Source organism: Argentina silus (genome assembly GCF_951799395.1).
Source record: "Argentina silus genome assembly, chromosome: 1".
In the NCBI taxonomy this organism is placed as follows: Eukaryota; Metazoa; Chordata; class Actinopteri; order Argentiniformes; family Argentinidae; genus Argentina; species Argentina silus.
This window is the reverse complement of record NC_139655.1, coordinates 5,453,425-5,480,389: the sequence shown is the minus strand read 5'-3', so window position 1 is coordinate 5,480,389 and position 26,965 is coordinate 5,453,425. Positions and strand designations below refer to the sequence as shown.

The following is a 26,965-nucleotide window of genomic DNA, read 5'->3' as shown; positions in this document are numbered from 1 at the left end:
GCAGAGCTGCTATTTCGCCTGGATGAGCAGACTTGGCAGGCCCCAGACTCCCTGCCACACCAGAGGGGCATCATCGAACTTCACTTCACTTCACTATAGTATGCGTGGCCTGCTCAGATCTGGCCCCATGCCAGGGGCCCCAGCCGCAGCAGAGAAGGCTATTCCTTCGTGTGAAGCAGAGGCTTGGCGAAAGGACTGTGGCCATGGACCTAGACTTACAGTCTGCTACATGTGGGGGAGTGGAGTGGAGAAACAAATGTTTAGCCGTCATGTTGGTAGGATGGCATTTTAGAATGAAAGGGCAGGTGGCAAAGCAAAGCCGGTCCAGCCAAAGCTATGCCAGCCAAAGCTGAACATATTGTGCCAGATGGGGAGTGCCAAAGCCAACAGCGTGTGTTATTTGTAGTTACGTTTTGGAGACAGAAGAAAAGGATTCATCTCTGTTTCCATGGGTACACCAAAAATGGCATCACTGTATGAATCAATATGAATCAAAATGTCTGTAACATTTTTGCTGAACGTCCAGTTTCAGATGGACAATGCTCTATGTGGTGCCAACTTGTATAATGCCAGGCTGTGTCCTCAAGTCACCTTTCTTTCAAGAGACTGATGCCGTAGAGGGGGACATTAAACCACAGGCAGTGCTGCAGTCCCCCTCTAAACCCCCAACTGAGACTGCCCTTCACCACAGCTTCATACGAGACACTGACTCATCATTTTCCTTTTGTTTTCTCACTTCACTTTGTCTCTTTCTCTTTCCGTTTCACCATGCACTTCGACACACAATGCAAACAAAGCTCTCTGTGATAAGGTGCACCTGTGGTGTTTTCATTAGCACAAGGGTTCTCTCTCTGATTCTGCACCACCACCCCCCCTCTCTCTCTTTCTCTGCCTCTACCTCTGTGTGTGGTGTGTGTGTGTGTGTGTGTGTGTGTGTGTGTGTGTGTGTGTGTGTGTGTGTGTGTGTGTGTGTGTGTGTGTGTGTGTGGTCAGTGCATATCCACAGAAGCACAAAAGCCCAGAATAAAGTCACTATCTACTTATGTGCTACCCACCCACTGGGTTGAAATTACCTCTTAAACATACCATTAAAATGTCAGCTTTGCCAGCTTACGGTCAAATACTCTGTAATGGCCAATTTATCTTAACAGCTGAAGCATTCAGTGCCTCGCAGACCCCTCATGTTTTAATTTTCATTTCCATTGTGAAGTAAGAAGTAAGGCACAGGTGTAATGCTCAGCCGCTGCTGTAGACCCTGTTATTGAGCTGTTTTGCCTATACTGCCTCCCACCCCAGACACCACAGCAGACATTGTTTACCGATGTCTCCACTTCTCTATGATGCCTCACTTAATCATCAATTTGAGCTGGGGAGGTCTGTCTGCTAGTTAGAAACAAACACATCGCATTGAGTGGTTTGACGTCTGCGGGAATGAGCTCGAACAACAACAGTCGTCATGTTAAAAATCCCGTGTCAGCGGGATGCTGTCTTCATGTTATAGTCAGGGGAGATGTTTTATTTTCCCTCAGATAGATATCATTGCTCACTCCACTCATTTTGTACATTTGAAGGGAGGGTAGATTAATAGGCAGATAGTCATATCCCGGTACACAGAACACTCCTGTATTTCAGTCACATACTATAGTGTCTACTGAACGCAGGATTGATTTTGCATTCATCCCTTTTGCCTCCTTTGACATAACTATGTTGAGGATGTATAGCCCCTTTTCTAATTAATCACATTACAGCTGTACTGTGTGGAGGTGAGGGATGGAATGGTGAAGATGGCAAGAATACAACATGCCCGCCCATTTAATGTGTCTTAGTGAGTATTACAAATCCTTTAAGACTCAATCGTGCATGTATGGCTTAAGCAGGGGACACACTCAAACAAGTGCAGCTGACCATCGGCTATACATCGTTACTACATCGTCACAACATCTGAACGACAAGAAGTGATGTACTTTATATGTTGCGTAGATGTAGCATGGGGATCATCGCTAATACGTCAGGAAAGTGCGTCTCGTAACTATCTCCAGTTGCTCATTTGCCATCAGTGACACGTTGTAACTACATCTAATCGATGAGAAATTCCTGATGCACTTATGTTACATAGATGTAGCATGGGGATCTGTTTCTCCGAGGGCCTCCGTGGGTAAAACATCAGGAAAAGTGGGTCTCGATACTATCCCCTTTGCCGACCATCAGTTATACGTCGGCAATACATATGCCAGCTGACTTACCAATGTTATTGTTTTTTACTTGCTAACTACATTTACCTCAAATAAAGATTACTTATTTTATTGGCTGGATGTAGGTCTGGCATCAGGGTAGCATTGGGCTTGGATAGGGGTTGGTGTAGAGTCTGGGACTGATGCTGGTGCTGAAGCTGGAAACCAGGGGTTGGTGCTGGGTCTGGTGCTGGGTCTCAGGGCTGAAACCAGGGGGTTGGTGCTGGGTCTGGAAAACCGGGAGTTGGTGCTGGGTCTTGGTGCTGGATCTTGGGGCTGGAACCAGAGGTTGGTGCTGGGACAAGATCTTGGTGCTGAGAACCGGTCTTGGTGCTGGGTCTGGAACTAGCTCTTGTAGCTGGGCTGTGGCTGGTATGCTGGTGATCTGTAAAAGTAGGATAATGGGAGAGGGAGAGAGAGATGGAGAGTAGGCGGGGTTTAGAGAACTTGTGGTGGGAAGAAAGGTGAAGGGTACTTCCCTGTTGGCAGGGGGTGTTGCTCCTCTCAGGGTCCTTGGGGTGGTGCTGGTGATGCTGGCTAGGACCGGGGCTTATGCTGGAGTCAATGGATTGGGTTGTGGAGGGTGGGCACTGCTGCTCTGATGGGGTAGGCAAGGGGTTAGTGAGGCTGTAATATGTAGTTAGGTCCATATATATTTGGACTCTGACACAATTTTTGTTATTTTAGCTGTTTACCAAAACATATTAAAGTTACAGTTATATATGAATAGTGCAGACTCTCAGCTTTAATTTGAGGGTATTCACATCCAAATTGGAGGAAGGGTTTAGGAATTACAGCTCTTTTATATGTAGCCCCCTCTTTTTCAAGGGACCAAAAGCTGTTTCATGGACGTGGTGGGCTATTCCCTTGTTATGTCTTTATCAATTAAGCAGGTAAAAGGTCTGAGTTGATTCCAGGTGTGGCATTTGCATTTGGAATATTTGCCCCGGAATATCAGAGGACAGAAGCAGCTGGATGAACTCTGAAGTGTTTAGGGATCTACTGTCTGCTCAGATTCAGCCAAATTCAGCAAAGTTGATTGGACAGCGCTTCACAGAACATATAGACAATTATCCAAAATATACTGCGAAAGCAACCCAGGAGTTTTTTAAGGCAAAGAAGTGGAATATTCTGCAACCCGATCGAGCATGCATTTCACTTGCTGAAGACAAAACTAAAGGCTTCAATTCATGACATGACCAACGTGTGGTGAGATGTTGGTTTCACGTTGCTTAAGCGCTAAATAGATACATAGGTACACCGACCTAACTACATTAGATTAAATGAGATTAAACATTCGATCCAACGCACACGGCCCCGGAATATCAATCACTTCCGTGACAAATAGCGTAGGCCACATTCGATGTAGTCACTGTAGCCGATTTAGTAGCGCAATACAGACCCCGGACTCTTTAAAATGTGTAAACCTGGCGCCAGAATATATTTTGAAGTGTGGGGAGCGAGGCGAGGGAGGCGAGTTATTGTGTTTTCTATTATGGTTTCGTCTCATTCGTTATATGTTTTCTCCGTTTAATAATGTTAATTATTAAATTAATCGAATATGCATTGATCATAATTGCAAGCCAGTAGGTAGAATTTATTTTTCTATCCCTATCATATCTATCTCTATCTCTAGAAACTGTGATCTTCTGTAAGCGGATTTCATGCAATTCTACAGTACATAGCTTTCACAAGCAGCAGGTCTATTGTTACCAGAACCGAACGATAGGCTATTTATTTCGAAATAGTGATTTTCCAAAACGATGTAGGCTGACTCCCATGCAGTTGGACAATGGTGGTGGTGTAACACTCCAAAACGCAAATGAATATTACATGTATTACACGGGAGCGAGTGAGAATGTCTAGCAAAACCGTAGCTGCGCTCCTCAGTTGCATTTGACATGGGGATGGTTATGTTTAGGCCTAAATGCGCACAAGCTTGTCAACCTCCAGAGAGGAGAGAGCGCATATTGGCCTGTTTTGGAATTTTAATTTCAGCATTATTGTTATCCACTTACATTAAATGTTTTTGTCATGACATGTAATTATTGGTTCTATCTCTTATGCGAAATGCACAAAACTCGTCCTGCTGTCAATATGATGCATTTTGCTGATGCTATAGGGGCGATGTTTGATACTAAGCCTACATAGTGTCAACGTATACGTGCTGTCTGGGTATAGTGAGAGGTAACTTGAAGGGACAGTTTCTAACTTAATTTCTGAGCTACAGAAAATGAGAATCTCTCTCTCACACTCACTCACTCACTCACTCACTCACTCACTCACTCACTCACACACACACGCGCGCGCGCACACACACGCACGCACGCACGCACGCACGCACACACACACACACACACACACACACACACACACACACACACACACACACACACACACACAGTGGTAATTGCCCAACCGTCTAAACAGCATTTCCAGAGAATTAATAATTTACAGAATCAATTCTGCAGTTCAGAGACAGGCAGGGTTTACCACAGGGTACTTTCTCGACCAACTGTGCACTCACGTACACCCACATAGTGAAACAATTTGACGAGATAGGATGATCACAAACTGTTCTCTTTTATTCACCTCATGACAAAACACTAAAAGCAAAGCTTATTTTGAGGTATTACTGTCACATGCAGTACTGTGTGTATGATTATAGTCAGTGCTGTTTACAGATGGTTTTGTCTTTAGCTTGGCTGATTAAATAATAATAAATAATAAGGCCAATTTAACCACTCAATCCTCAAAAAGGTTTTTGTTCTCATTTTGTATCTCATTTATCACATTTCAGTAAAAGGAGTACAACAAACTCTCCTTTATATGAATCTAAGGTGGTTCATCGGCCATGTATACGCATCTCCACTGTCCTCTTTTTCCCTTCCTGCTCAGTGAGCCCTGCCTCCTCCATCCTTGGCCAGTAAACACAATCACCACACTTGTCCTTCACCTGCAGCTTGAAAGACTGCGCATTGGTGTTCGGGAGCTTGCTCCGGAGATGTGCTAGGAGTCATTAGCAGGGAGGTAAGAGAGGTTGTTATCCTGTCCATGATTCATTCAGATGCAGCGGCACTACGATATCTCACGTAACAGAGAAAATGCAACAGGGCCGATTGAACTTATTTAAATGAGAGTCGGTCTTTGAAGCGCGTCGGGGGCTTTGCTACGGGGTCCCGGCGGAGCCAACGTTGACAGTCTCTCAGGTTTCTGACGGGGGAAACCTTGGCGTTGGCCTCAGGGCTTGTTCAGCATCACTTCGCCTGACTCTCTGATCACTCTCTTGATCTTGTTTTTAAAGTTACCCTTACAGTCCACCCGAGAAGTTTGAAAGACAAACATGGAACGAGGGACCAATTACTTCAGCGGTCAGAGGATGCCCACAAGAAAAATTCAGTCAATATGTTCATTGAATCGTATCTAGGTGTAAATGGCCTCTAAGGGGGTTGAACAATAGATTGTGTGCATAAACTGGTGTCAGAAGCTCTGAATATCATGACAAGTGCTTAATACAGTTCAGACTGCAGAAAGATTACATTTCCAACATGCCTTGCTGCATTAAAGGACATACCATCTCTACTGAAGAGTGACACAATAGTTCCAGTCTTCTTTCAAAAACCTAAGTGTGATTAAATACATTTCTGAAATATGCCGCCTGACAGTACAGTAAGTTGACAACTAATATTATTGTTTTGACAGCATTTCATTTGCATAAAGCATTTCATTACACTCAATTTGATTTGATTTGATTTGTGGTGTAGTGTAGTGGGATAGTCCACTATTTCACAACATGTATTCCAAGATCCAACAAGATCCCCTTGGGAAAAAAGTGGTGGTATTCATAATACCTTTGTAAAGTGTCATTACCTTGTTGTGTAGACCTACTGCATTCATAACCTATTTGTGTATACATGATTTGCATACCCCTAAAGTAAAGTGATGGTAGTCTTGTTCATTCAAGACACATGTGGAGCTCTATTCTCTGGTCATGAATACCTCCTGCATTCATAACATCTGCATGCATGCTCTAGAAATTATTTTCATACCCCCAAACTAAAGTGTACTGTTCATTCATGATGCATACATGGAGCATTATTCACTTGCCACAAAGCACTACTAGTACTGGTTTCTTACAGTCCTCCTAGTCAAGTATGATACTACACAGAATACATCTGATGGTCATTAATTGAACAACTGTAATTGCTTTGAGATGAAAGTCTGGAAATGTACAATAGCCTACAAATCAATGCACAGATCTTAACTTACATTCCTAACTATTTCATTATTATTTCACCTTTGCACTTAACCGTTTAATGCACACTTTTTACAGGCAACAACATCTTTGAGCACCTGGTAAAATGTCTGTACGTGATCAATTCACGAAAGGAACTCCTGTCTTGAACAAGAGATCCTAATAAGCACATTTAGCATCTTCCAGTGGCTAATTGATTATTGATTACACTATTATACGTTTTTGCTGAAAATGGCAGAAATCATGTCAAGTCTCTAAATACAGAAATTCTGCTCCTCCAAAAACGTTTTGTACAATACCGTGGTCAAAAAGCTGAGACAATGTAATGGCCGCCATCAACTTCCTGTAAGTTGCATATTTTTGTTTCCATAGACCTCCATGTTCAAATTTGCACTTTCAAGTTTGCATAATTTAAAAACTATAATGTTAAAATATAAATGTAAGTGGCGCAGGTTAGACCTCTCTGCACGTTTTAAAGGTGCAATATGTAGCTTTTTCTCATTGAAAATGTCACAAAATAACCATGCTGAATCATTACTTATGGTGCATTGGCAGTCTATGATGGCCTGAATTTGCTTTTCCAAAATGTTCAGGATGTTTCTGGGCATCTACCACTTGCTGTCGGTGTGTAACCTGCAACTTGTTCATTATTGACCTAGTGCCTGAGCTGCAGGCAAGCATTTGTCAGTGCTGGAAGCCGACCTAAGCAACTGAAGCTTTGTGTGCAAAAAAGTTTCTAACATGTTTTTTCCTTGTAATTGTCCTGTTTGACATTACAGCCTTGTCTGAGTTTTGTTTGGGGAATGAGGGGATTTGTTTGTAACTCTGGGTTTAGCGGGAGAGGTTTTTACTGGTATAGCCAGTCATGCAACCAAGTGTGCACCTTCACCGTTGGTGACAGACACAGCTGGCAGGTAGTTTAGGGAGATAATGGGGCTTGCGGATGGCAGAGTATAAGATATCTGTGACAGGGTTTTCTGTATGAATGCACAAGCCATTGCAGTGAAAAGAGGGCACAATCCTGCATATGGTGCCTTTAAAGTTGGATTAGTGTGAATATCTTGTAGAAGTAGTGGTGAGAACATTAACAGAAGGATATGAATAATAATAATAAGAACAATAGTGGTTAATAAGCCTCCAACAATAATGAGCAAGAACACTAGTTGGACTTACTGAAGCAAACCCACTGATTAAACAGAAGAAATAAGGAGAACATACATGCGGTGCACAGACATATTGACATGGGGAATGGCAGTGGGGTAGCGTAAGGAGATCAAAAAAGGTGGGTCTTGAGGTTAGATTTCAAAGAGGTAACAGTCTCTGAACCTCTAACAGGGGCAGGCAGGCTATTCCACAGAAGTGGTGCTCGATAACAAAGGGCTCTGCCTCCAAGCTGTTTTCTTTTTGATGCAGGGGACGACAAGCAATCCAGCATTCATAGAGCATACATGAATGATTCATAGTAAGGATGCAGAGGACAAGTAATAACAATTCACCAATGTGTGGTCTGAATGAAATAATAATCCAGTACAGTAAGGCTCAAACATAGTGTAAAGAAGGCTTATTAACCAATGGAATTCAATCTTGGGGTCCCCTGTCATGCTTTTCCTGATGTCATGGTATGTCAAGCTTACAGCTTACATAAAGCCTTCAATGTCAACTTGCGGTTGCTTTCATGAAAGTCATGAAATCAGTACCTTTCAAATACAGTTTTACCGTAACTTCCAACCAGAAAGTCAGAGAGTTAATTTGAGGTGATTTGGCCACAAATGTTGATGTTTCATTTCCCCCAATCACTCCAATTGTTTTCTGGTTAGTAGTGGCTAAAGCTATCTGAAGTTATTAGTGGCTATTTAACAACTCTGAACCATGGATTACAGTTTCTCCTGGCCTATAGACTACTTTCAAGGTAAGGAACCATCTGACTATAAGTTGTAAAATAGTAAACTATCCCTTTAAATTAACCCAGCATATTATGTCTGCTTGATCATGTAGCTTGCTTCAGCAGGGATGACGATTCCTGTGATTACCCATCAAAGGTTCATTTTTTAATAATGAGCGTTAGATTTATCACAGGGGCATTGCTTTCTCTGATACCTTGACAAACTGAGTGTATTGATTTAGTCTTTTGGTACCTTGCCAGCTCTCACCAAGGATCACTTTCCATTGTTGAGTCATAAAGATGTATTTAAAGTGGAATGTTACGCTGTAATCCAGCTGATTTGTTGTTTTCTACTATTATTCGATAGTAGACACACTTACAAAAAAATGCGTTTTAAAACAACCTCTGAGTCAAGATGTCTCCCTTTCAACGCCCTCAGCAGTCCTGATGTTCCAAATTGCCCATTTGATTCAATTCCTACAACTCCCAAGATTCCCCTCTCTACCTCCACACAAGAGCCTTCTGTTGAACAGCGCCAGAGCTGGCTGCTCTCTGGGAATCACTGGCATAGTAGAGCAGGGTCGGAGTGCAAAAACTCTCATCTGACGTATTTCAACACGGTATGAGACTTTTTTAGGAAGTAAACACAGACCTCGCGTTTCGATAGCTATGATGCAGCTGCACATGAAATTATGATAGTTTGAGACGGTATGCATCGTGGATTGACTAAAAGCATGAAAATGGATTTTGGGTAAACTTCCCCTTTAAGGTTTAACTTGAGAGAGAACAATGTACAAAGAAGAGGGATAATAGACGACAATATAGGAGAAGTTGGAAGAGGAGAAAAGAGTTAGGATGAAAGACACTATCCTTAGCTGTGAAGCCGTGGTCATATTTCAGCCCTGTATCCCCTACACACAGGCAATTACAAATATCGACCTGGATAGGTCCACTACCACACACACACACACACACACACACACACACACACACACACACACACACACACACACACACACACACACACACACACACACACACACACACACACACACACACACACACACACACCTCACTGAGGTAAAGAATAGCTACACTTCAGAGAAAAAACACATGATCAATATGGATCCATACTTTTGGAATACCAAACCACAACATGCGCTGCAAGGTAAGTATGATTTAGACCAACCTACTGTAACACCTTTTGAAAAAGTAGCAAAAAGAGTGGGCTAGCCAAAAACACCTTATTCTCTTCCACTTTCCTCTCATTCATTATATTGAACTTGACAGACATTTCCCATCTCAGTCTCCCAAGGCTGAGCTTCAGAGCCAGAATCAAACCTTAAGTCATTACCCTGTAGCACTGTTTCTGCTGACCAAGCTTATTCTCTGCATGGTTAATGTAGTGTTCTTCGGGTGGGGAAGTAAAAATGTGGTGCACTGTACATCTGGTGTTATAACTTGTGCATCTGTTCTATGGACCTATTCCCCCGACATTCTGCTACAAAAAGAACAGGTGGAATCAATCTTTGTGTCCCACTCTAATAGAGATGAATTGAGGATCGGTGCTGGGAAAGCAGACTGGTCACCTACTGAAACCGGGTGCCTATACATGATAGTACCCGTTCCCAACTGCGTGTCCTGGTTGACGCATATACTGTGGCTATACTGGCAGGTGGATACAGAAAGCGGAACGCCGTATAAGGAGGCTGGTGGAGTGGTGGAGGGTTTAAATAGCGATATGAACAATACCCCTTTCAGACAGAGGAGAAATTGCGCTACTGTAGCGATTCAGTCACGCCTTTCAGTTCTGTCTGAGGGGGCTTTTTAGAGCAGCAACTAAACCTATTTGGGGGAGTTTCTATTAGTTGCTATTTATTCTGTCTGAAAGGCAAGCCGCAGCTGAAGCAGCAATGTGGGTGGCACTTACGTAGGTACACATACGGAATACAATTGAAGCTGTGTATTCTGTCTGAAAATGCGTAGTTAATGCCTGATGCCTAATACCGCCTAACCGCCTTGCAACCCGCAGATCGCTGGTTCGAATAGCGCTGTGGACAACAATTGTTTGTTAATTAGGTGGGCTTGCTTAAGCAAGCTATTCACACCAATCCAACTTTAAAACATGCAGAGGTCTAACTCCCGTTGCTATGACTTTTGGTTTTGATACCTATTAAACTTTTTAAACGTTAAAAACTTGAAAGTGCGCTTTTTATGAAGTCTATGGCAACCAAAAGATGCAATTTTTTAACCACTGCTGATCTTACACCTTTTAAGCCATTAACACCATTTCAACTGTAAAATGTGTAAAAAAAAGTATTATTATTATTAAATGCTTTCTGATACCTATTCAACTGTTTAAACTATTAAGCTTTTTGTAACTACAAAACCTGTCATCCGGTTAACATGGTGGAATGTTGATTTAGGCCATTCTGAGACATTCTGAGAGCCCCATTGTTACTGCAACTGCTATGGAACTTAATGCCTAATGCTGCCTAAGTCTAACCGGCATGCAATTCAAAGTTAATTAAGATTAACTTCTTATGATGTATTATCCAAAAATCTCTTATATGCATCAACCAGGACACACAACTGAGAACACGTGCTATTGTGTTATTTAATTTAATTTAATTTATTTTATTTAATTAAGAGACTGTGTTGCAGACTCATCCTCCACTGTAATTATCTGCACTGTCAATCTGTCATTGCCATTGTATATTGCCATTCCATTGCGTACATTGCTTCACCGCTGTTTATACTGTTTGTACTGTTTATATTGTTTATACTGTTTATACTGTTCATACTGTTTATATTTGTTAGTACTTCTATTTTATTTTATTTTATTCTATTTTAAAACTTATTGTTGCACTACTCTGTGGCACTGTCACTTTTGCATTTCACTGTATACTTGTATGCACGTGACAAATAAAGAATCTTGAATCTTGAATCTTGAAAGACATGAGGTTCAATGAGGTTCAATGAGGTTCAATGAGGTTCAATGAGGTTCAATGGACGTTATGTATCTGTGGCACAATGCCAACTGTTACTGTTCAGTGTGTGCAGCACCAGTGAGAACAAGAGACAGTTGAGATGGCCACAGATGACTGTGTGTGTACTGGTACTGGTCTGGTGTACTGGTCTGATGTACTGGTGTACTGGTCTGATGGAAGAGCAGAAAAGCTAAACATTAAACAAAACCCTTTTCCTATATTTGAAAGTGTCCTACCATTGGAAGGTTTTCTACCTCTGCCTCCAATGTCCTTCCCGAAAAAGTCAAAAGTAAGCAGGGGAGAAATGGCTGCATGTTTTTGCATAGCAGGGGTACATCTGCTTGGCAACTGAGATTGTTTTAAGACAGTCCAATTGTTAGATGTTTTGTCCACCTTTTCATTCCCAGCAGAGTACCTTTGCAAGACAACAAACCCACTGTGGCTATAATGTGAGTGTGATTCCTGAGGTGCTGTCTGATGTTTTCCCATTACCCCTTAGGGGGGAAAGTGAAATACCATTTGGCATGCTGCAAATGTGTTTTTTCATGGTTTCTCTTCAATCTCATGACATCTGGGCATTTACTATTAGGGAAAATTGTTCATGTGTATCGGTGGGCAGTCCAGGTAATTACATACGTAGGCTCTGCAAATACACAGCAATCACTCTTTTGTCATACTTTATGTTGTGGAACTCAAGCCGAAGACATGGCTGAACACTCTTAATAATGCTTAATTCCCTCCCCCTTCCAAGGTTGACCGTTGATCTGAATGGACTAGGTGTGTGAGAGTAATATGGTGGAAAGCCCTGGGTGACAACATTTACACCATTTTACTCTCATACATCTACTGTAGTCCTGTGGTCAGTGGTCAGTCATCATTTGAAGAAAGGAAACAAAGTGCGAAGAGAGCAAGAATGGACAGAGGGGTGAAAGAAAATGGATAACCTGTCATTGGCCATTAGAGCATAGAGAATGCGTATATGTTCAAAAGGACATGCATTTTTTGAATATTACATTTCCAATGTTAGCTTCAGCACTAACTGTAAACCCCTTAATCTGAGAGCTTCACGCTTGCATCTCCTCAGGTGATGTTAGTTTCAGCTTCACTATCTGTTGTTCAGAACAAGGCTGTGAGTGCACCAAGAAGCCTTCCATGCGCCATATGTTTCTGACAAACACAATATCTCATAAAACTAGTGGTGTGGAACAGAGTTCTCTCTTCGCCACGGAGAGTGAGCGTGTCCTGGTTTTTCGTTTCCCCCCTCAGATGGGCATTCTCTTTGGTCCTCTCTACAAAGACCCAGCTCCAAAAAAAAGAAGTAGAGAAGAAATCCTTTGTTACTTCTGGATAGACTTGTCAATTAAGTGAATTTCTCCATGCTCTCTTTGAGGTGAAAAAAAAAGGTTTGGCTGGCTGCTGCTTTGATGTGGCTTGAATTCTGACTGTCATTTGTCCCAAGCAGTGACAGAAGTAATCCTGATTAATTAGTAGTGTTTGATTTATTTCTTTTCTAGTTGGGAATGGCTGCCATCGAGTCAAAGTTCCATTCGTGTTGTTTTGTTCATCAATTGGAAATATGTGTGTTTGATTCCCACCCATCACCCACTATTGTAGGTGAAGGGAAATTATTACAGATAATTCAAGCTTCTGTTAGTTTAAAATCAGATCCTTTTGAATCATGTGTACAAGCATTGATTAGACAATATTCCAGATATGATGGTCCAATATTTTAAGCCTCAAGGTGGAAAATAACAACTACTAACAACAACTCTTGAACACATTTAACAACAAAAACAATCATTAGAATATGTATTGCTCAACAAACCACGACACAACGTTGTGTTAAATCAGTTAGGTAAAAAAAAAACTGGAAAAACGAAAAACGTTTCCCCCTACAAATTCCTATAGATCAGGCCACTTTTTCATTGCTCATTAATTCAAAAAAGGAACTTATCACTATGAAAAGGATGTCATTCTCATCTTTGAAAACGTTCACAGGGAGGGAGGGGGGAGAAAGAGACATTGTTTTGTTTTAGGTTTGAATTAGGAGTGTACTGGAGTTCTCCACAAACCTGCCTACTACCACTAATCATGTAATGGTTTCAAGTGAGCATATTTGTTCAATACTACTTTTTTAACTACTGTAAGCTATTGCAAGTATTGTTCAAACATTGTCAAACATTGTTTTAAATCCAATGGTATTCTATTGATAAACTACCCTGAAGAATCACTTGACCTTCATAGATTGTGGTGACAAGTTTTAGCCTCACTTAAAGAAACCATTCAGACATTCAATTCACTGTTGTTTAGAATCCAGTTTTAATATGTAAATGAACCATAAAAAGCACATTAAAACATTTTCTCATTTTAGTTACAAAAATGGGTCACCTAAAGGGCTTATCATTGCATTCACAGAAGGATTTGAACAGAGGATGCCTAACAGATAAGTATTTCTGTCTTTAAAAAATTCCCCACCCAAAATATATAAACTTAATTGTTTAACCAAGGTATATACAGGGTATAACATCCTCGCATCTTAATGGTTATCAAGAAAGTTTGAGGTATACGACCAAAAAAAAAAACTGACAGAACAAAACAAAAAAAATCAAAAAAAATCAAAACAAAAAAAAACAAATAAAATAAAATTAAATAAAAGTAGAACGAATGCCATGATTGCTTAATACAAGCACAGGATCACAACATTAGTGGGATATGTTGTTTTATGTGTGCTGGTTAGATTCTTCCAGTTGTTTTACCTATGGTCATGAGGGCAAAACTGTAAATAACCTAAAGTTGTGGATGGTCAATATATACAAAGGGGATCCATTATAATTAGAAATAGGGAATCGTTTGAATGCTCATTTTATTTGCTTCATAACAGGTACACAGTACAGTATTCATCGACAAAATATCATAATTATTTCTTTCTTTATTCATTTCTTTAACTTATATATATATTTTGTTACGAACATTGAAATTAAGAGCCGGATGCAATTCTGATACACATGCAAGTTTTGAAAGTGGATTCAAAAATAACAGTATGGTACAAAATAATAATTACAGTTTTTTATTATCAAAATACACCTCTCTTAGCACCTCCTATTTTTTGTGTGTTTTGAACAAGCACCATTGTAGTCATTTTCGTTTTGTACAGCACCCGGAGGTTCCAAAAAAGAGGTCTCTTTCTCTCTCGCCTGGCGACCTCCCTCGGTTACCTCCTGTCCACCCCTTCTCTGCCACGCCTTCAAATGTCCTTCACCTTTGCTCCATAACAGGGTTAAGTCATGTGATTCTAGCCCTACAAGGGCAACAAGTATTTTCCTGGGTAATACATACATACATGGCAAGACATGTTCGCTACACCATTTTTTTTAAAATTCAAAACTTGCATGTGGCATGGAAAAGGGTGAGGGGGGGGGGGGGGGGGGGGAGGGTTGGGGGGGGGGGTGTTGGTGGTACCCAAAATGTCTTGACTTGACTTTCTTTGCTGACCCCGCCAAGTTTGTTTATTTGTTTTTAGCCAAGGAAGCAGACGGGGCCAACTTCAAATCCAAACTTCTGGCTGGGATCCCCAAAGTCATGCAACATGACGTCGATGATTGGAACCTGATCAATTTTGGGAGTATTGATTTCCATCACAGTCTTTCCATAGCCCTTTCTCGTCTGTGGGGAGAGAATGGAGAAACGGTTAGACACCCTTTGTTAAACACAAGCCTATGTTACTGTAAATGTGGAAAAACTGTAAATGTATATGTTTAGTACTTTCCACATTTGTCATGACATGGACACATGGACACATTTTGCATGAAATTTAATGATTGAAACTAAAGCCCAAATGTATAGGAGTGTTTTTATCCTTTATTGCTATGAAATAGCTGCTAAAATAAAGGCGTTCTAATTTTTTCACAAGAGTGGGAAAGAGTGCCTTGGATTCTTTGAAGTTATGCTTTTTATAGCTGCAACTTAATTTGGTCACTATAAGTTGTGCCAGGTTCTCCGATGAGCTCCTCTCTTTGTCTTCATACTTGATGCCAAAGCAGCGCTCCCTCTTTTTGCATTCCAAATGTACAGTATTTCATTCAAATTGGCCTATGGCTGAAAATCAACCTATGCCATTACACAGACAGGCATTATCAACGAGCAGTCCTTACCGCACATCCGTCCGAGAGGGCCCTGATGTAGGGGTTGTTGTCGTATGACATCTCCTCATCGTTGGAGCCCAGGAAGCGGAGGGCCTTGTCATAGCTGTCAGTGGTGGCGTCATGCCACGCTACAGACTGGTGGCAGTTATAGGTGAAGTTCTGCCTGGCTGAGGCAGTCAGTAGTTTGAGGAAGGTCATCTGAACCTCGTTTATTGAGTTGCCGTCTGAATCCACATATGACAGCTGTTTGAGAGGTGGGAGATAAAAGGTTAGGTTTAGATAAGAAAGCTGTTAACATAGACAAATAACTATTTGTTTATTGATATTCAATGGGAGTTTTAGGATTTATGAAGCTGTGAACCAGACCCCACTAACAGTTCAGGGAAATTAATTAAAACAAACAAACAAAACAGAAAACACTGTGTACAGGACAGGTATATCCATGGTTTTCATATGCCAGCATGTCTTATACAAGCTCTCAGATAAAAGCATAGGCAGGCAGCCAAATGGAGTCTTAGCATGATATAAAATCATATTTCCCTCCTCCATAATTTCCAGACAATACAAAAAATATGAATTTGAGGGGTCTGAGGGAGCCAGAGAGAGGTTTGGGTCTCTTTGTAGCGAGCAAGGTCACCTCTTCCGTCGTGTTTATGTGCTGCTTTTCTATTTATTTTTTTTGTCTATTTGCGGCCTGCTTTTTCTGAAGAGCCTCAGTACTGACATAGAAAGACAGTAAGCAGCCAAATCCTTTTAGCTCAATGACGGAGACATGAGACAGTCTTTTGTAAGGAGAGCTGCTGTGGATGAAAGTGGCGAGGGGGCACTTACTATTTTACCACGCTTAAATTCACTGTACCATGACCCGGGAATTTCTTTGGGCCATGAAGATATTTTGACCTGTGAACAAAACAAATGAAGCACATGAATACAAATAATTTTCAATGGTATAGTACATATTTTACAGTATGGATTCCTGGTACATTTGTTTTGATTCATCAAATGACGAAGAAAAACCTTGGGGCTAGATACTTATTTCTTTAAATCTGAGCATGCAGAAGAAAGGGTCATAGCCTATAATTGATAATTGTTTGATATAAACTTGGGTTTATAAATGTGTTATATATATACATATATGTATTTGTTAGATATTGTTATCTTATACAGCTCATATATATATATATATATATATATATATATATATATATATATATATATATATATATATATATATAGTTCAATATATATATGCATGTCAATTCCAACCTTGCACTCATATTTCCATTTTGTTCATGCCAATATGAATGTACAGTAAATGATCAACTCTATAACACAATACAATAAGATCAAATGGTTACATTTGACAGGTTCAATAAAAGTGAAGGTTGTCTGAAGTTGACTGGCATTCGTAAGTAAGGAGTGAAGCTGTAAAAAACACAACTTAAACAAAAGACGCCATGTTGCTGATGGCTTAACTCTCCACTAGAAATGACAGGATAGAGCAGGTGTGTGTATCATCCTCTGAGGGATATAAAATGTCACTCACTCCATTGGACTTCTTATCGGGGTAGATGCAGGTTTCTCCCCCTGCGGTGAAGTTACAGTAGACTTTGAAGGAGTCCCCTGAGCACCCCTGGTTTGGATCAATCCAGTATTCGCCTGAGGAAAACCAATCACAAATTCAAACACCTGAATCTCTACTAAGTTCTACTGAGAAATGTATAACATCCATTTCAAAACCAAATGTGTTTAAACTTCTTAGTGGACCATCAAATTCCCCAGTGACATTCATGTGTTAATCGGCCAAAGAAAGATTATGAACATGCAGTGCCAACAACATCATGCCAAAATATGTTATACATCTCACTACTGTTTACTTCTTCTAAAAACCGAATGTAGATGTCCATCAAAAACTGAGCTACAGTGAGTTTGCTTAGAGATAACTTCAAAAGGTAAGTAAGCTTGACAGCCTGACATTTCCGCAAATCAAATTCCGCATAAGTTTTCTGCTGAATAATAAGTACCCCCCCATGAGGTCATGTCAGTGTTTTTCAGATTCAGTACTGACAGTCTACCTGTAAATATACAACCTGAAACCTCCCACTGCTTAACAATGAGCAAAAACCATTCACAGTCAAACAAATGTTATTATCTATCCTACATTGGCAGACAATTACAGCCGCAGCATTTGCATATTACCCATCACCCTCTCTCTGTGACTCACCATCAGAGAACTCTGGGTGGCAGAGCTGCAGGTCTTTGCACGTCCTGGCAGGGTTGTTCGGTGTACCCATGGGGTACTTCATTCGTTCAATGTCCTGTTTGAGGTTGTTGAGGGAGCCAAAGATGTCCTCCATGCCCTCTCCATAGTCCATCATTGTGCCTGCTGCATCTGCCTGCATGTCACTGGAGCGCCGGGTCTTCCTGGGGGACTGGATGGGCAGGGGCTGGATAACCTCACCGGCTGGACCCTGTAGAGGAGAGAGGACAACAAGATTTGTTCATTGGTTCATTGGTTAAAATAGGATAAATAGGATTACGTCCATGTACACCAGTGGATCAATAGCATAGAGATATGACTACCTTGGAAAGCGTTGTCTGACACAAGAGTAAAACATATGTCAATAAAGCCTACATTTCTAAATGTTCTGTCCAAGTGTAAATCAATAAAGGTTAAAGTAGTAGGCTACTTACAGGTGGACCAGGTGGACCGACCGTACCAGTGTCTCCCTTCTGACCAGCGGGACCCTGGAAGGGACATGAAGATAGAAACAGGTTAGGTCTGTATCTCACTCTCACTGGTTTAAAACCAGCATCACTGTACTTTCAACGGCTAATATGAAGTGGTTGAACTTACAGATGTACCCTTTGATCCCTTGGGACCTTGGGGACCCTGAAAGAGACAGCAGAGAATCACAATTAGCATTGTAGCAAAAAACGACTAATTCATTATATTGATGTGACATTTCAACAACACAGGTATAAACAAAACCAAAGGTATAAGTCTTACAGGCAAACCAGGTGGACCAGGTGGACCAAGGGGACCTGAAGATCCACTGATACCCTGTGGAGAACAGACAAGACATCAGTGAGACACCACTGAAACGTATACGAGACAGGAATGAGACCGTGGAGGTATAAAGAGTGGTAGAGTAAAAGCAAAACAACAGAGCAAAACGTATGAAGTCTAGAAGGCAAAAATAGGACCATAGCATTTTCTTCAGTCCTGCAATTCTGTATCTGAAGGGACTATTTTGTGGGTCATACAGCTCAACAGATGATGTCTGCTTCTCAAACCGGAAATAGACTTAGAAAGCTTTCTCTTTGGCATACAAAAAAAGGGACATTACAATTTCATTAGGCTTAATCTGAAGATGTTTAATCCATTCCATCGCCTTTAATCACGGAGCGGCAACTCTGTAGGCCACAGCGTGCTCAAATTGCATATTCACTCAATGCAATGTTTATTTAAAAATGGATGAGGCCCTTAATGTGGAGCCTTCATCAGGACGATGCCGTGACATTTTTTGAGTGCTGCTTAACATTTCTACCTCCCGAAAATAAAAGTGGCGATTTGGTCATGAAAGAGATTGAAATTCCATGCAAGGTGAGAAAAAAAGGAACTTCATCAATGTTCTAGAGAATGCACAGCGTAGAATCACTGCAGATATGCATATAGTTAACTTGCCCAAGATAATGACGAATTTGGAAGGCTAATCCCGTGTGAGATGGCAAGGCTTGTATATTTGTATATGAAAAATGTGGATACACTCAATGTACTGTATTACACACTGGAGTGGTAGCTGGTGCATGGGCAGATACAGTAATGTATCATTATCAAAGTCTCTTCTAGTGAACTGTAGGTGATTGCAATGAGACCAATGGCATTGTACTTCCTGGAGGAGAGCAAATAGGTTGAAGAATGGCAAGGTGATGAGATCATCAATCACTTACGCCATCGCCCTTGCCGCCAGGAGTACCCTGGGGTCCAGGCAAGCCTCGGTCTCCCTTCTCCCCCTGTTCACCGGGGGGTCCGATCAAACCAATCAGACCTGGATGACCCTAGAGGATGAACACACACACACACACACACACACACACACACACACACACACACACACACACACACACACACACACACACACACACACACATTAAGACAAGAACAATGAGGATACACTGGATACCAACAGTGAACACAGATTTATACAATCCCATACCATTGGGGAAAATCCTGCTATTACAGTTACACCTGCAATTAGGCGGAATAGAAATTGGCTGCGAATGTTGAAAGCTCATTATTATACGAACCTGACAGCATTATTATTGAAATGTCTCCAAAATATTTCTCTGAAAATGCTACAGAAACTGAGGACAATCCACAACCACAATGATGAAAAAAACCCAGTCCCAATGATTTGAAAGCATGAAAAATGGCAACATCAAATGCTGCCCATTGTGTGCTTTTAAACCAATCTCTGTCAATTCAGCTTTTAAATGTGTGGGAGGCAATTTAAGCAGAGTATTATATGTGCTGCATGAATGTCTCACATTCAAACTTCATATTCAGATCTGAGGCCAAGTCACAAATGGAGGCTACTGTTGACTAAGAGGTTAGGGCCCAGGTTGAGTTTCCTTCATTTACGCTTTAAAGTGTCTTGAGTGAATACATGAATCTGTGCATTACTACAGAAATAGTTGTAGTAGTTGTTTTTTGCCTGTCCAGAAAATGGGGTTCACAGTTTCAGGTGAATGGGGCCCTGACCGCAATTCTATCCATGTTTATGGTCATGGTACATTCTCTGTTAGAGGTTAAACTTTCTAACCCTTTTAGGATCTTGGAAATCAAATCAACAACCGCATTGGGACAAGAAATTGAGTCGCACTCACCTTTTCACCCTTGGAGCCAGGATCACCTTTGAGGCCAGGGAGACCAGGGGGCCCCTAAATTCAGAGAATGTTCAAAGTAAGAAATCAAATCAATTACTTCAACATAGAAGAGGGTGAAAGAGAGGAAGGGAGACAGACGGACAGACAAACAGAGAGAGAGAGAGAGAGAAAGAGAGAGAGAGTGAGAGAGAACACATTGTCTGTACTAACCATGGGTCCAGGTGGGCCATCTTGTCCAGAAGAGCCAGGAAGTCCTTGTTCACCCTGAGAAAAGCCATCCAATTATAGGCAACATTACAGCCTGCTGTAACTCTTACGGCCTGCTATTGATTTTCTGTGCACAGCATGATGATTAATTGCAGATATACCGCAAAAAAGTGTGTTCGAATAAACAACAGGAATGTATTAAGTACAAGCCAAATGGAAGTATTGATTATTCAATGAGCACTGTTGTCATGCTTTAGAGATGTGTATGCGTGTGTGTGTGTGTGTGTGTGTGTGTGTGTGTGTGTGTGTGTGTGTGTTGGGGAGGAGAAGGAGAGATGAAGAGGTGCATTGTGGATCTGACTGTCTGGGGCCTCTTGTAAGGTTATGAGGAACCAGTTGAGGCAGATAGAATTTGATTCAGATGCTGTTTGTTCTTGCTGTTGCACCTCAGACTACAAGAATAAGACTAGGATGCCTTTCATCATTGGCTATATAGAATCTCTCGTGTATGTGTGTGTGTGTGTGTGTGTGTGTGTGTGTGTGTGTGTGTGTGTGTGTGCGTAAGTGCGTCTATAGATGATTGTGTGAATGTGTCCGTATGATTGTGATGAGTGTACTGTATATATGATAAGAACAGGGGAACATTCTTTCTCTAGGGTTGCATCTCTCTTACAACAGGGCCAGGGATTCCGCGCAGACCTTCAGGACCAGGCTTCCCGGAGGGTCCCTGAGGACCGACTGGGCCAGTTTTACCTGGGGGTCCCTCTGATCCAGATTCACCCTGTAAGTGGGAACAAGACTGTGTTGACAAAACAACTCTGGATGACTTCCACAAGTCATGTCAACCTGTTTTCGTTGACGCTTTCTATGCTGTACTTTTAAAATCTCTCAAATGAATCAAAATAAACCAAATATATAGAATGTTAACAAGATCCCATAATTTCTCCATATTATAATTTGACCCATTTCATGAGTGCGATGCTAACAACATTGACATCCTTGTTGTAGGTACAGTATGTGTATTGTTGTCGTCATAGCTACCCTATGTGGTTCAGTTTTACGCATGCTAGTTTATGTTTATGTTCTATATTTCCCTGCTAACAAAGCAACATCGCAACTTCGGAAGGTGAAGATGACAATGGAGCTACTGTCGGTGATTAATGTAAAACAACAATGGGAATCTAAACCATCCAGTAGATTTACAGTCCAACAAAGTGGCTAATGTATTACAATGTACAACAGAACAGCAGAGGGTTTTACACAACCTGCATACTGACTGTTGATTTGTCTGAGCCAGTTATGTTCTCCAAATTAAGGCACGAACGAATGGGGAAAGAATGTAAAGCTTCTTTGAAACTGAATATAAAAAAATTAAAATAGTCTGCATCCATAAATCTCCATCTGATCTTCGGTGAAAACCCCTCTGTTACCCTCTGGTTTGCGTGTGTTTTAATTTGAGAGGGATGCGGCCTGGGGGACCTGCTGAGGGAGTTGCTGAGACCGTTCTCTGAGTGAACGCTGAATTGATTTTGTGTGTTACCTTGGTACCCTTCTCTCCTTGTCTGCCCTCTGCACCAGCAGTTCCTGGGGGTCCCTGGGGAGGTTGAGAGGACACTTCAGCATTTGAGCATACTGTAGCACCAGCAGAGTGTGTGTGTGTGTGTGTGTGTGTGTGTGTGTGTGTGTGTGTGTGTGTGCAGAGTCAACAACAACATTGTGAGAGCAGTAATTCAGGGCAATTGTAACAATTTGTTATTGTGACATGCATCCATTTGGCATCAGTCACACACGTCAGTAAGTATATAGCATTTGCTTTTTGCAGAGCAATATTTCAGGGTCTGCAACACTGTAAAAAGGAAAGAAGAGCTGGCTTAAGCAAAGTCTTAGTTTTAGGCTTTTACAGTACTGTTGTATTAAAACAATAAACCAGTAAGGTGATATCAATGCAATCGTCTGTTTTTTCATAATTAAATGTACTGTCTGAAATCTTAAATTACAATCTAACATTTTCAATTTCAGAATGAGATTTGATAATCACAGTAAGCAATCAATCAGACAGGTCCTGTCTGCTGTATAATTCCCCCTGAAGTGAGAACATTTCCATACACTATTGAAACAAGGGCTAGATCATCAAAACGTCCAGCTTAATCTTATTCTCTATGACTGAAGAGGAGTGTGACACGCCCACTAGCTACGGTGCAGTTTACTGACTAACACTCAGACAGACACTAGCCCTTCAAATCACTTCAAGGTTTTCCAGGGTCATCTCTCCTCTCTCTCAGGCCTAAAGCTGTCTTTTTCAACTATAAGAGGGGCCCTCACACCGAGCCGCATGCAGTCCACAGAGGGAGAGAGTCTTCTCTGATCAGCCAGCATGCCATGGCAGGACATGGCTACGTGTATTGACTAAGCGCCTGTAGAGATACTGTATATATGGCCAAAGTTGTCTAGTTGTTGAGTTGTTTTTTGTGCTTTCATCCTCGTTGAGTCGATAGGCCAAAGCTGCCATTGTCTGTCAGTTAGGAACATGATACTACAGGAGTGTATGTCAAGAACCTACAGAGAACATCATATTTGATACTCTGACCACCGGGGTGGAGCAATACAAAATGAACCATATCAAATAGCATTAGGAACATTTTCACTGTGATTAGTTTCTATGTTGCTAATCATTCAAACATACGTATTTGGTAAGAAGACATTATTGTTATGAATAACAGTCTAAATATAGGACATATTATGTAGATGGATAATCATATGTCATTTTAAAGATGGAAACCAAAATCAATAGAAAATCCTGGCATTAAGATATAAACAAATAATATATAAATTATTAAAGAATTCCTTGGGTGCTAAATTGATTTTGACGCAGCCTGTGGAGCCAGAGTGAGATTTCAGCTTCATTTCAAATTGCTATGGGCAAAATGCTGAGCAGGCACAAAACCTCTGAACATTCGATGCAAAACAACTCTTACCATGAATTACCAATTCAGGGGAGCAAACTGCCTGGGAGTAGCAGGAATCATTCTAGGTTACATTTTTTTGGCGATAAAAAAAGCCATTTTCCTCACATAATCCCTGGGCCATTAGGAAGTGCTGATATGATGCTAAATACTGTGAATGTAAATTCCATCAAGCATATTGCAAAAGCAATTGCTGCTAGTTTAATAATGCATATTTTGCTATTGGACTGTACCATAAATGCATTGCAGAGATAGGTTGAGATTGCAGCTTCTTCAAAAGGGGAGGGAGAATCATTTTCATATATGGGAAAGAACTCAATGTCACACAAAAAATAAGTTGTGCAATATGCAATATCTAGGATTCATGAATTCAACTTACATTAGCCAACTAGAAACTATATTTCATTTCATAGCTTCTTAGGGAATGTTAAAGTGAATTTATAGTACAAAAGCTTGATAGAGAAAACATAAAACATGGAAAAGGTCACCATGGAAAAGGTCACCATTATCACATAAAGTATCTAAAACTCGCCCTGTAACCCCACATGTCCAAAGCGTACATTTCACTGTTGAAACGGTAGCTTGTTTCTTCTAGCCATAACTATCTAATGTTACTGTGAGAAATTGCTTTTACAGCAATTTACAGCAAATGCCTTTTCTGACAACACATTTCTGTAGGCATGTCCTGAAAAAACCCCTGAATACTAATTTCCCTCTCTTTTCTTCTCTCACCCTCCCTGAGCTGGTGTTCTGCCTTTGTTTTGTCATAGCTGTCACTCACACAGCCCAGATCAATACAGTGTCACTGTAGCATCTCCTCCTACAGCTAGACAGAGGTAAATGAGTTTTTGGGCGAGACACTTTTTTGTCTTTTTTTGCGCATTTTCAATTTCTCATAAGAAAAAAACAAAAAACACATTCATTTCTCAATGGGCTTTGAGATCTCTTTCTTTTCCATTTACAGACAGCTCACTGGCCTGGCCCTTCACATCTGCAATGTTGTTTTCTTCTCACCCACTTTTACATCTAATGAAAATAGATCTGGGAGCTTGTCTTGGGAGATTGAGTTGTTGTGTTGGAAATATAGTACAGAGTAGCAGCAAATTCTCAGCAAAGGACCAAATGTTCAATCAAGAACAACTGGGTGCACTTCTTTGTTTGTTATTATAATAGGATGAATACATTTCACTGGGCCATCTCAATAGGTTTTGGGCTTTGACAGTGTGTTGGGGCCGCAATAGAATCCAGGCCGAAATGCGTGTTATGATTAGACTTTGAAAAGGACATTGTTAAATATTTCACCCCCATATGGATCCATACAATGGGCTGGCCCCTGCTGTAATACGCTGTGATGTAGAAGTCTGTGGTGGTGATAAGAAGAAGAAGAAGAAGAAGAAGAAGAAGAAGAAGAAGAAGAAGAAGAAGAAGAAGGAAGTTCAGACTTACTCTCTTGCCAGGTGGACCAGGTGGGCCAGATTCACCAGAAGGACCAGGGGGACCCTGAAATGGGGAGAGAGACAGGTAGGAGAATGAGGGGTTTTATCAACATAAACAAAATGCATTACACTAATATGTGACTGTGTACTGTATCAACGTGAGATAGGGTATATGTTTTGAAAACATGCAGGATACTGTGCATAACACCTTTATCCTTACAAATATCTAAGTGTCACATCCCTAGTGACATTGAAAACATGAATAAGCAGAAGATAATTCAACAAGGTTGAACTAAAATCTCTAAAATGAAGATTCATAAAGTCTATAAAGGCACGTCTGCTTTCAGAGCCAGTTTCATCCAATTATCTCAAAGTTAATTGGATGCAATCAAACCATATTTAGGTTTGCATAAGCAAATATTTGATGAACATAAAAAAGCAGAAGATACCACTTTGAGTGAATACGAATTTACGGAGTTATTCAACTGTGTGATGGGTTTAATATTGAACATCTTTGCTGCTAATCGGCAAATGGCAAATGCATGTTTTCCCATCTGAAGTTGAACTCCACTGAGCCATTTCAAAACTTTATTACACTGATATTGACTTCCAAACATACTCGACAAAAAACCTCACTCTAAAGCAACCAGTCACACAAACATAAAGTCATTCTTCAAATATATTGAGTTCAAAAAGTAAGTTAAAGTTCCCTCTATTTCCCCCCTGTACTTGCAAATCCCATTTACTTTCATACATGTTATTAAGCATTGTAATTCATGGACCCGCACAAAGGGTTGTGTAATGTTGTGTGCCTTTCATATTTCTAATCATACTTTATGAATCTGTAAAGCAATGAGTCTACTCATACACCAGGCTATATGAAGCACATGTTTCATGGTACATTAAATGCTACCTTGATTGTATGATTCAATATGTCCTATTGGAGGTAATTATTCACCAAATATAATTTGTCTAATATTTCACTACGTAAAAAGTACACAGAGGATACATGCAGTCATATTTTAGATTTGGCTAATATAGACTATTTCAGTAGGACAAACTGATGGTGAATTGCATTAAGTGGTCATACACTAGCCTGCTAGCATGTTGCAACTTCTCAGGATCTAAAATAGTATGGCAGATTTTTCTTAAACTGATAAAGATAAAGACTGACTTACAGGTTGACCAGATTCACCGTCTTCTCCTTTCTCTCCTCCAGAGCCATCAGTTCCCTGGGGTGGATGGATATGAACAATTGAGGCCATGATGAACATACAGGTATTGTATCAGAGCACCATAACGTTTATTGTATAATACAATCTGTTCTCAACCTGGCTAAATACATTTTCATTTTTTTCATCAAAATGATTCACTTCACTACTCAGTCATAGTTTGTTGGTCATTACATATGCCCAACCTAACTGTTTGTCTTGACTGTCTTGACTTAACTGTTTATCAATTTGCATGTATTAAGGGTCTCATACTTACAGCAACACCAGCCTCACCAGGAGGACCAGGGTCTCCAGGGAAACCAACAGGTCCCTTGAAGTAGAGAAACAAGGAAACATACATCATTAAAAACAAAACAACATTACAACAAAGTGGTCTGGCCTAAGATACAGTACGGTACATCATCTCTTTTGTTTGCAATCAATGATGTAGATTATATCTGATCTTAGTCAAAGCTCACTATCACAATGATCAAAGGCAATAGCATAGAACACCATGGTTATGATGATATCATAAATTCAGCAATGCACTCACTCACCATGTTTCATTATCATAATTAGAAATAAAAGATGATCTGTTCTAATAAAAAGGCTTTTTAGCTCTTAAAATAAGTGGCCTATAATAAAATAACCTTTCCCCAAGGCAATTGAGGACGTCTCTTTTGAATAAAATGTCTGGGCGTCTGATGTGAATGTGTTCTATCAGTGAGTACAGGCCTCATATGGGGAAGATCCAGCAG

The 26,965-nt window shown here is 40.7% G+C and overlaps 1 protein-coding gene across 1 annotated transcript in view; it reads right to left on the bottom strand.

Annotated features, from left to right (window-relative positions):
• Positions 1-13,661: 13,661 nt before the first annotated feature.
• col11a1a (collagen, type XI, alpha 1a) overlaps positions 13,662-26,965 on the bottom strand; it is a 76,230-nt gene continuing 62,926 nt past the window's right edge. Inside the window, exons 50-65 of the mRNA XM_083675541.1 lie at positions 26,485-26,538; positions 26,175-26,228; positions 25,007-25,060; positions 22,138-22,191; positions 21,271-21,378; positions 20,601-20,654; positions 20,391-20,444; positions 19,455-19,562; positions 18,511-18,564; positions 18,358-18,393; positions 18,195-18,248; positions 17,725-17,971; positions 17,047-17,159; positions 16,332-16,400; positions 15,510-15,743; positions 13,662-15,021 (exon numbers count right to left, since the gene is read on the bottom strand). Coding sequence (XP_083531667.1) covers positions 14,875-15,021; positions 15,510-15,743; positions 16,332-16,400; positions 17,047-17,159; positions 17,725-17,971; positions 18,195-18,248; positions 18,358-18,393; positions 18,511-18,564; positions 19,455-19,562; positions 20,391-20,444; positions 20,601-20,654; positions 21,271-21,378; positions 22,138-22,191; positions 25,007-25,060; positions 26,175-26,228; positions 26,485-26,538 — 1,494 coding nt within the window. The 3' untranslated portion in view covers positions 13,662-14,874. The remainder of the gene's footprint in view (positions 15,022-15,509; positions 15,744-16,331; positions 16,401-17,046; positions 17,160-17,724; positions 17,972-18,194; positions 18,249-18,357; positions 18,394-18,510; positions 18,565-19,454; positions 19,563-20,390; positions 20,445-20,600; positions 20,655-21,270; positions 21,379-22,137; positions 22,192-25,006; positions 25,061-26,174; positions 26,229-26,484; positions 26,539-26,965) is intronic.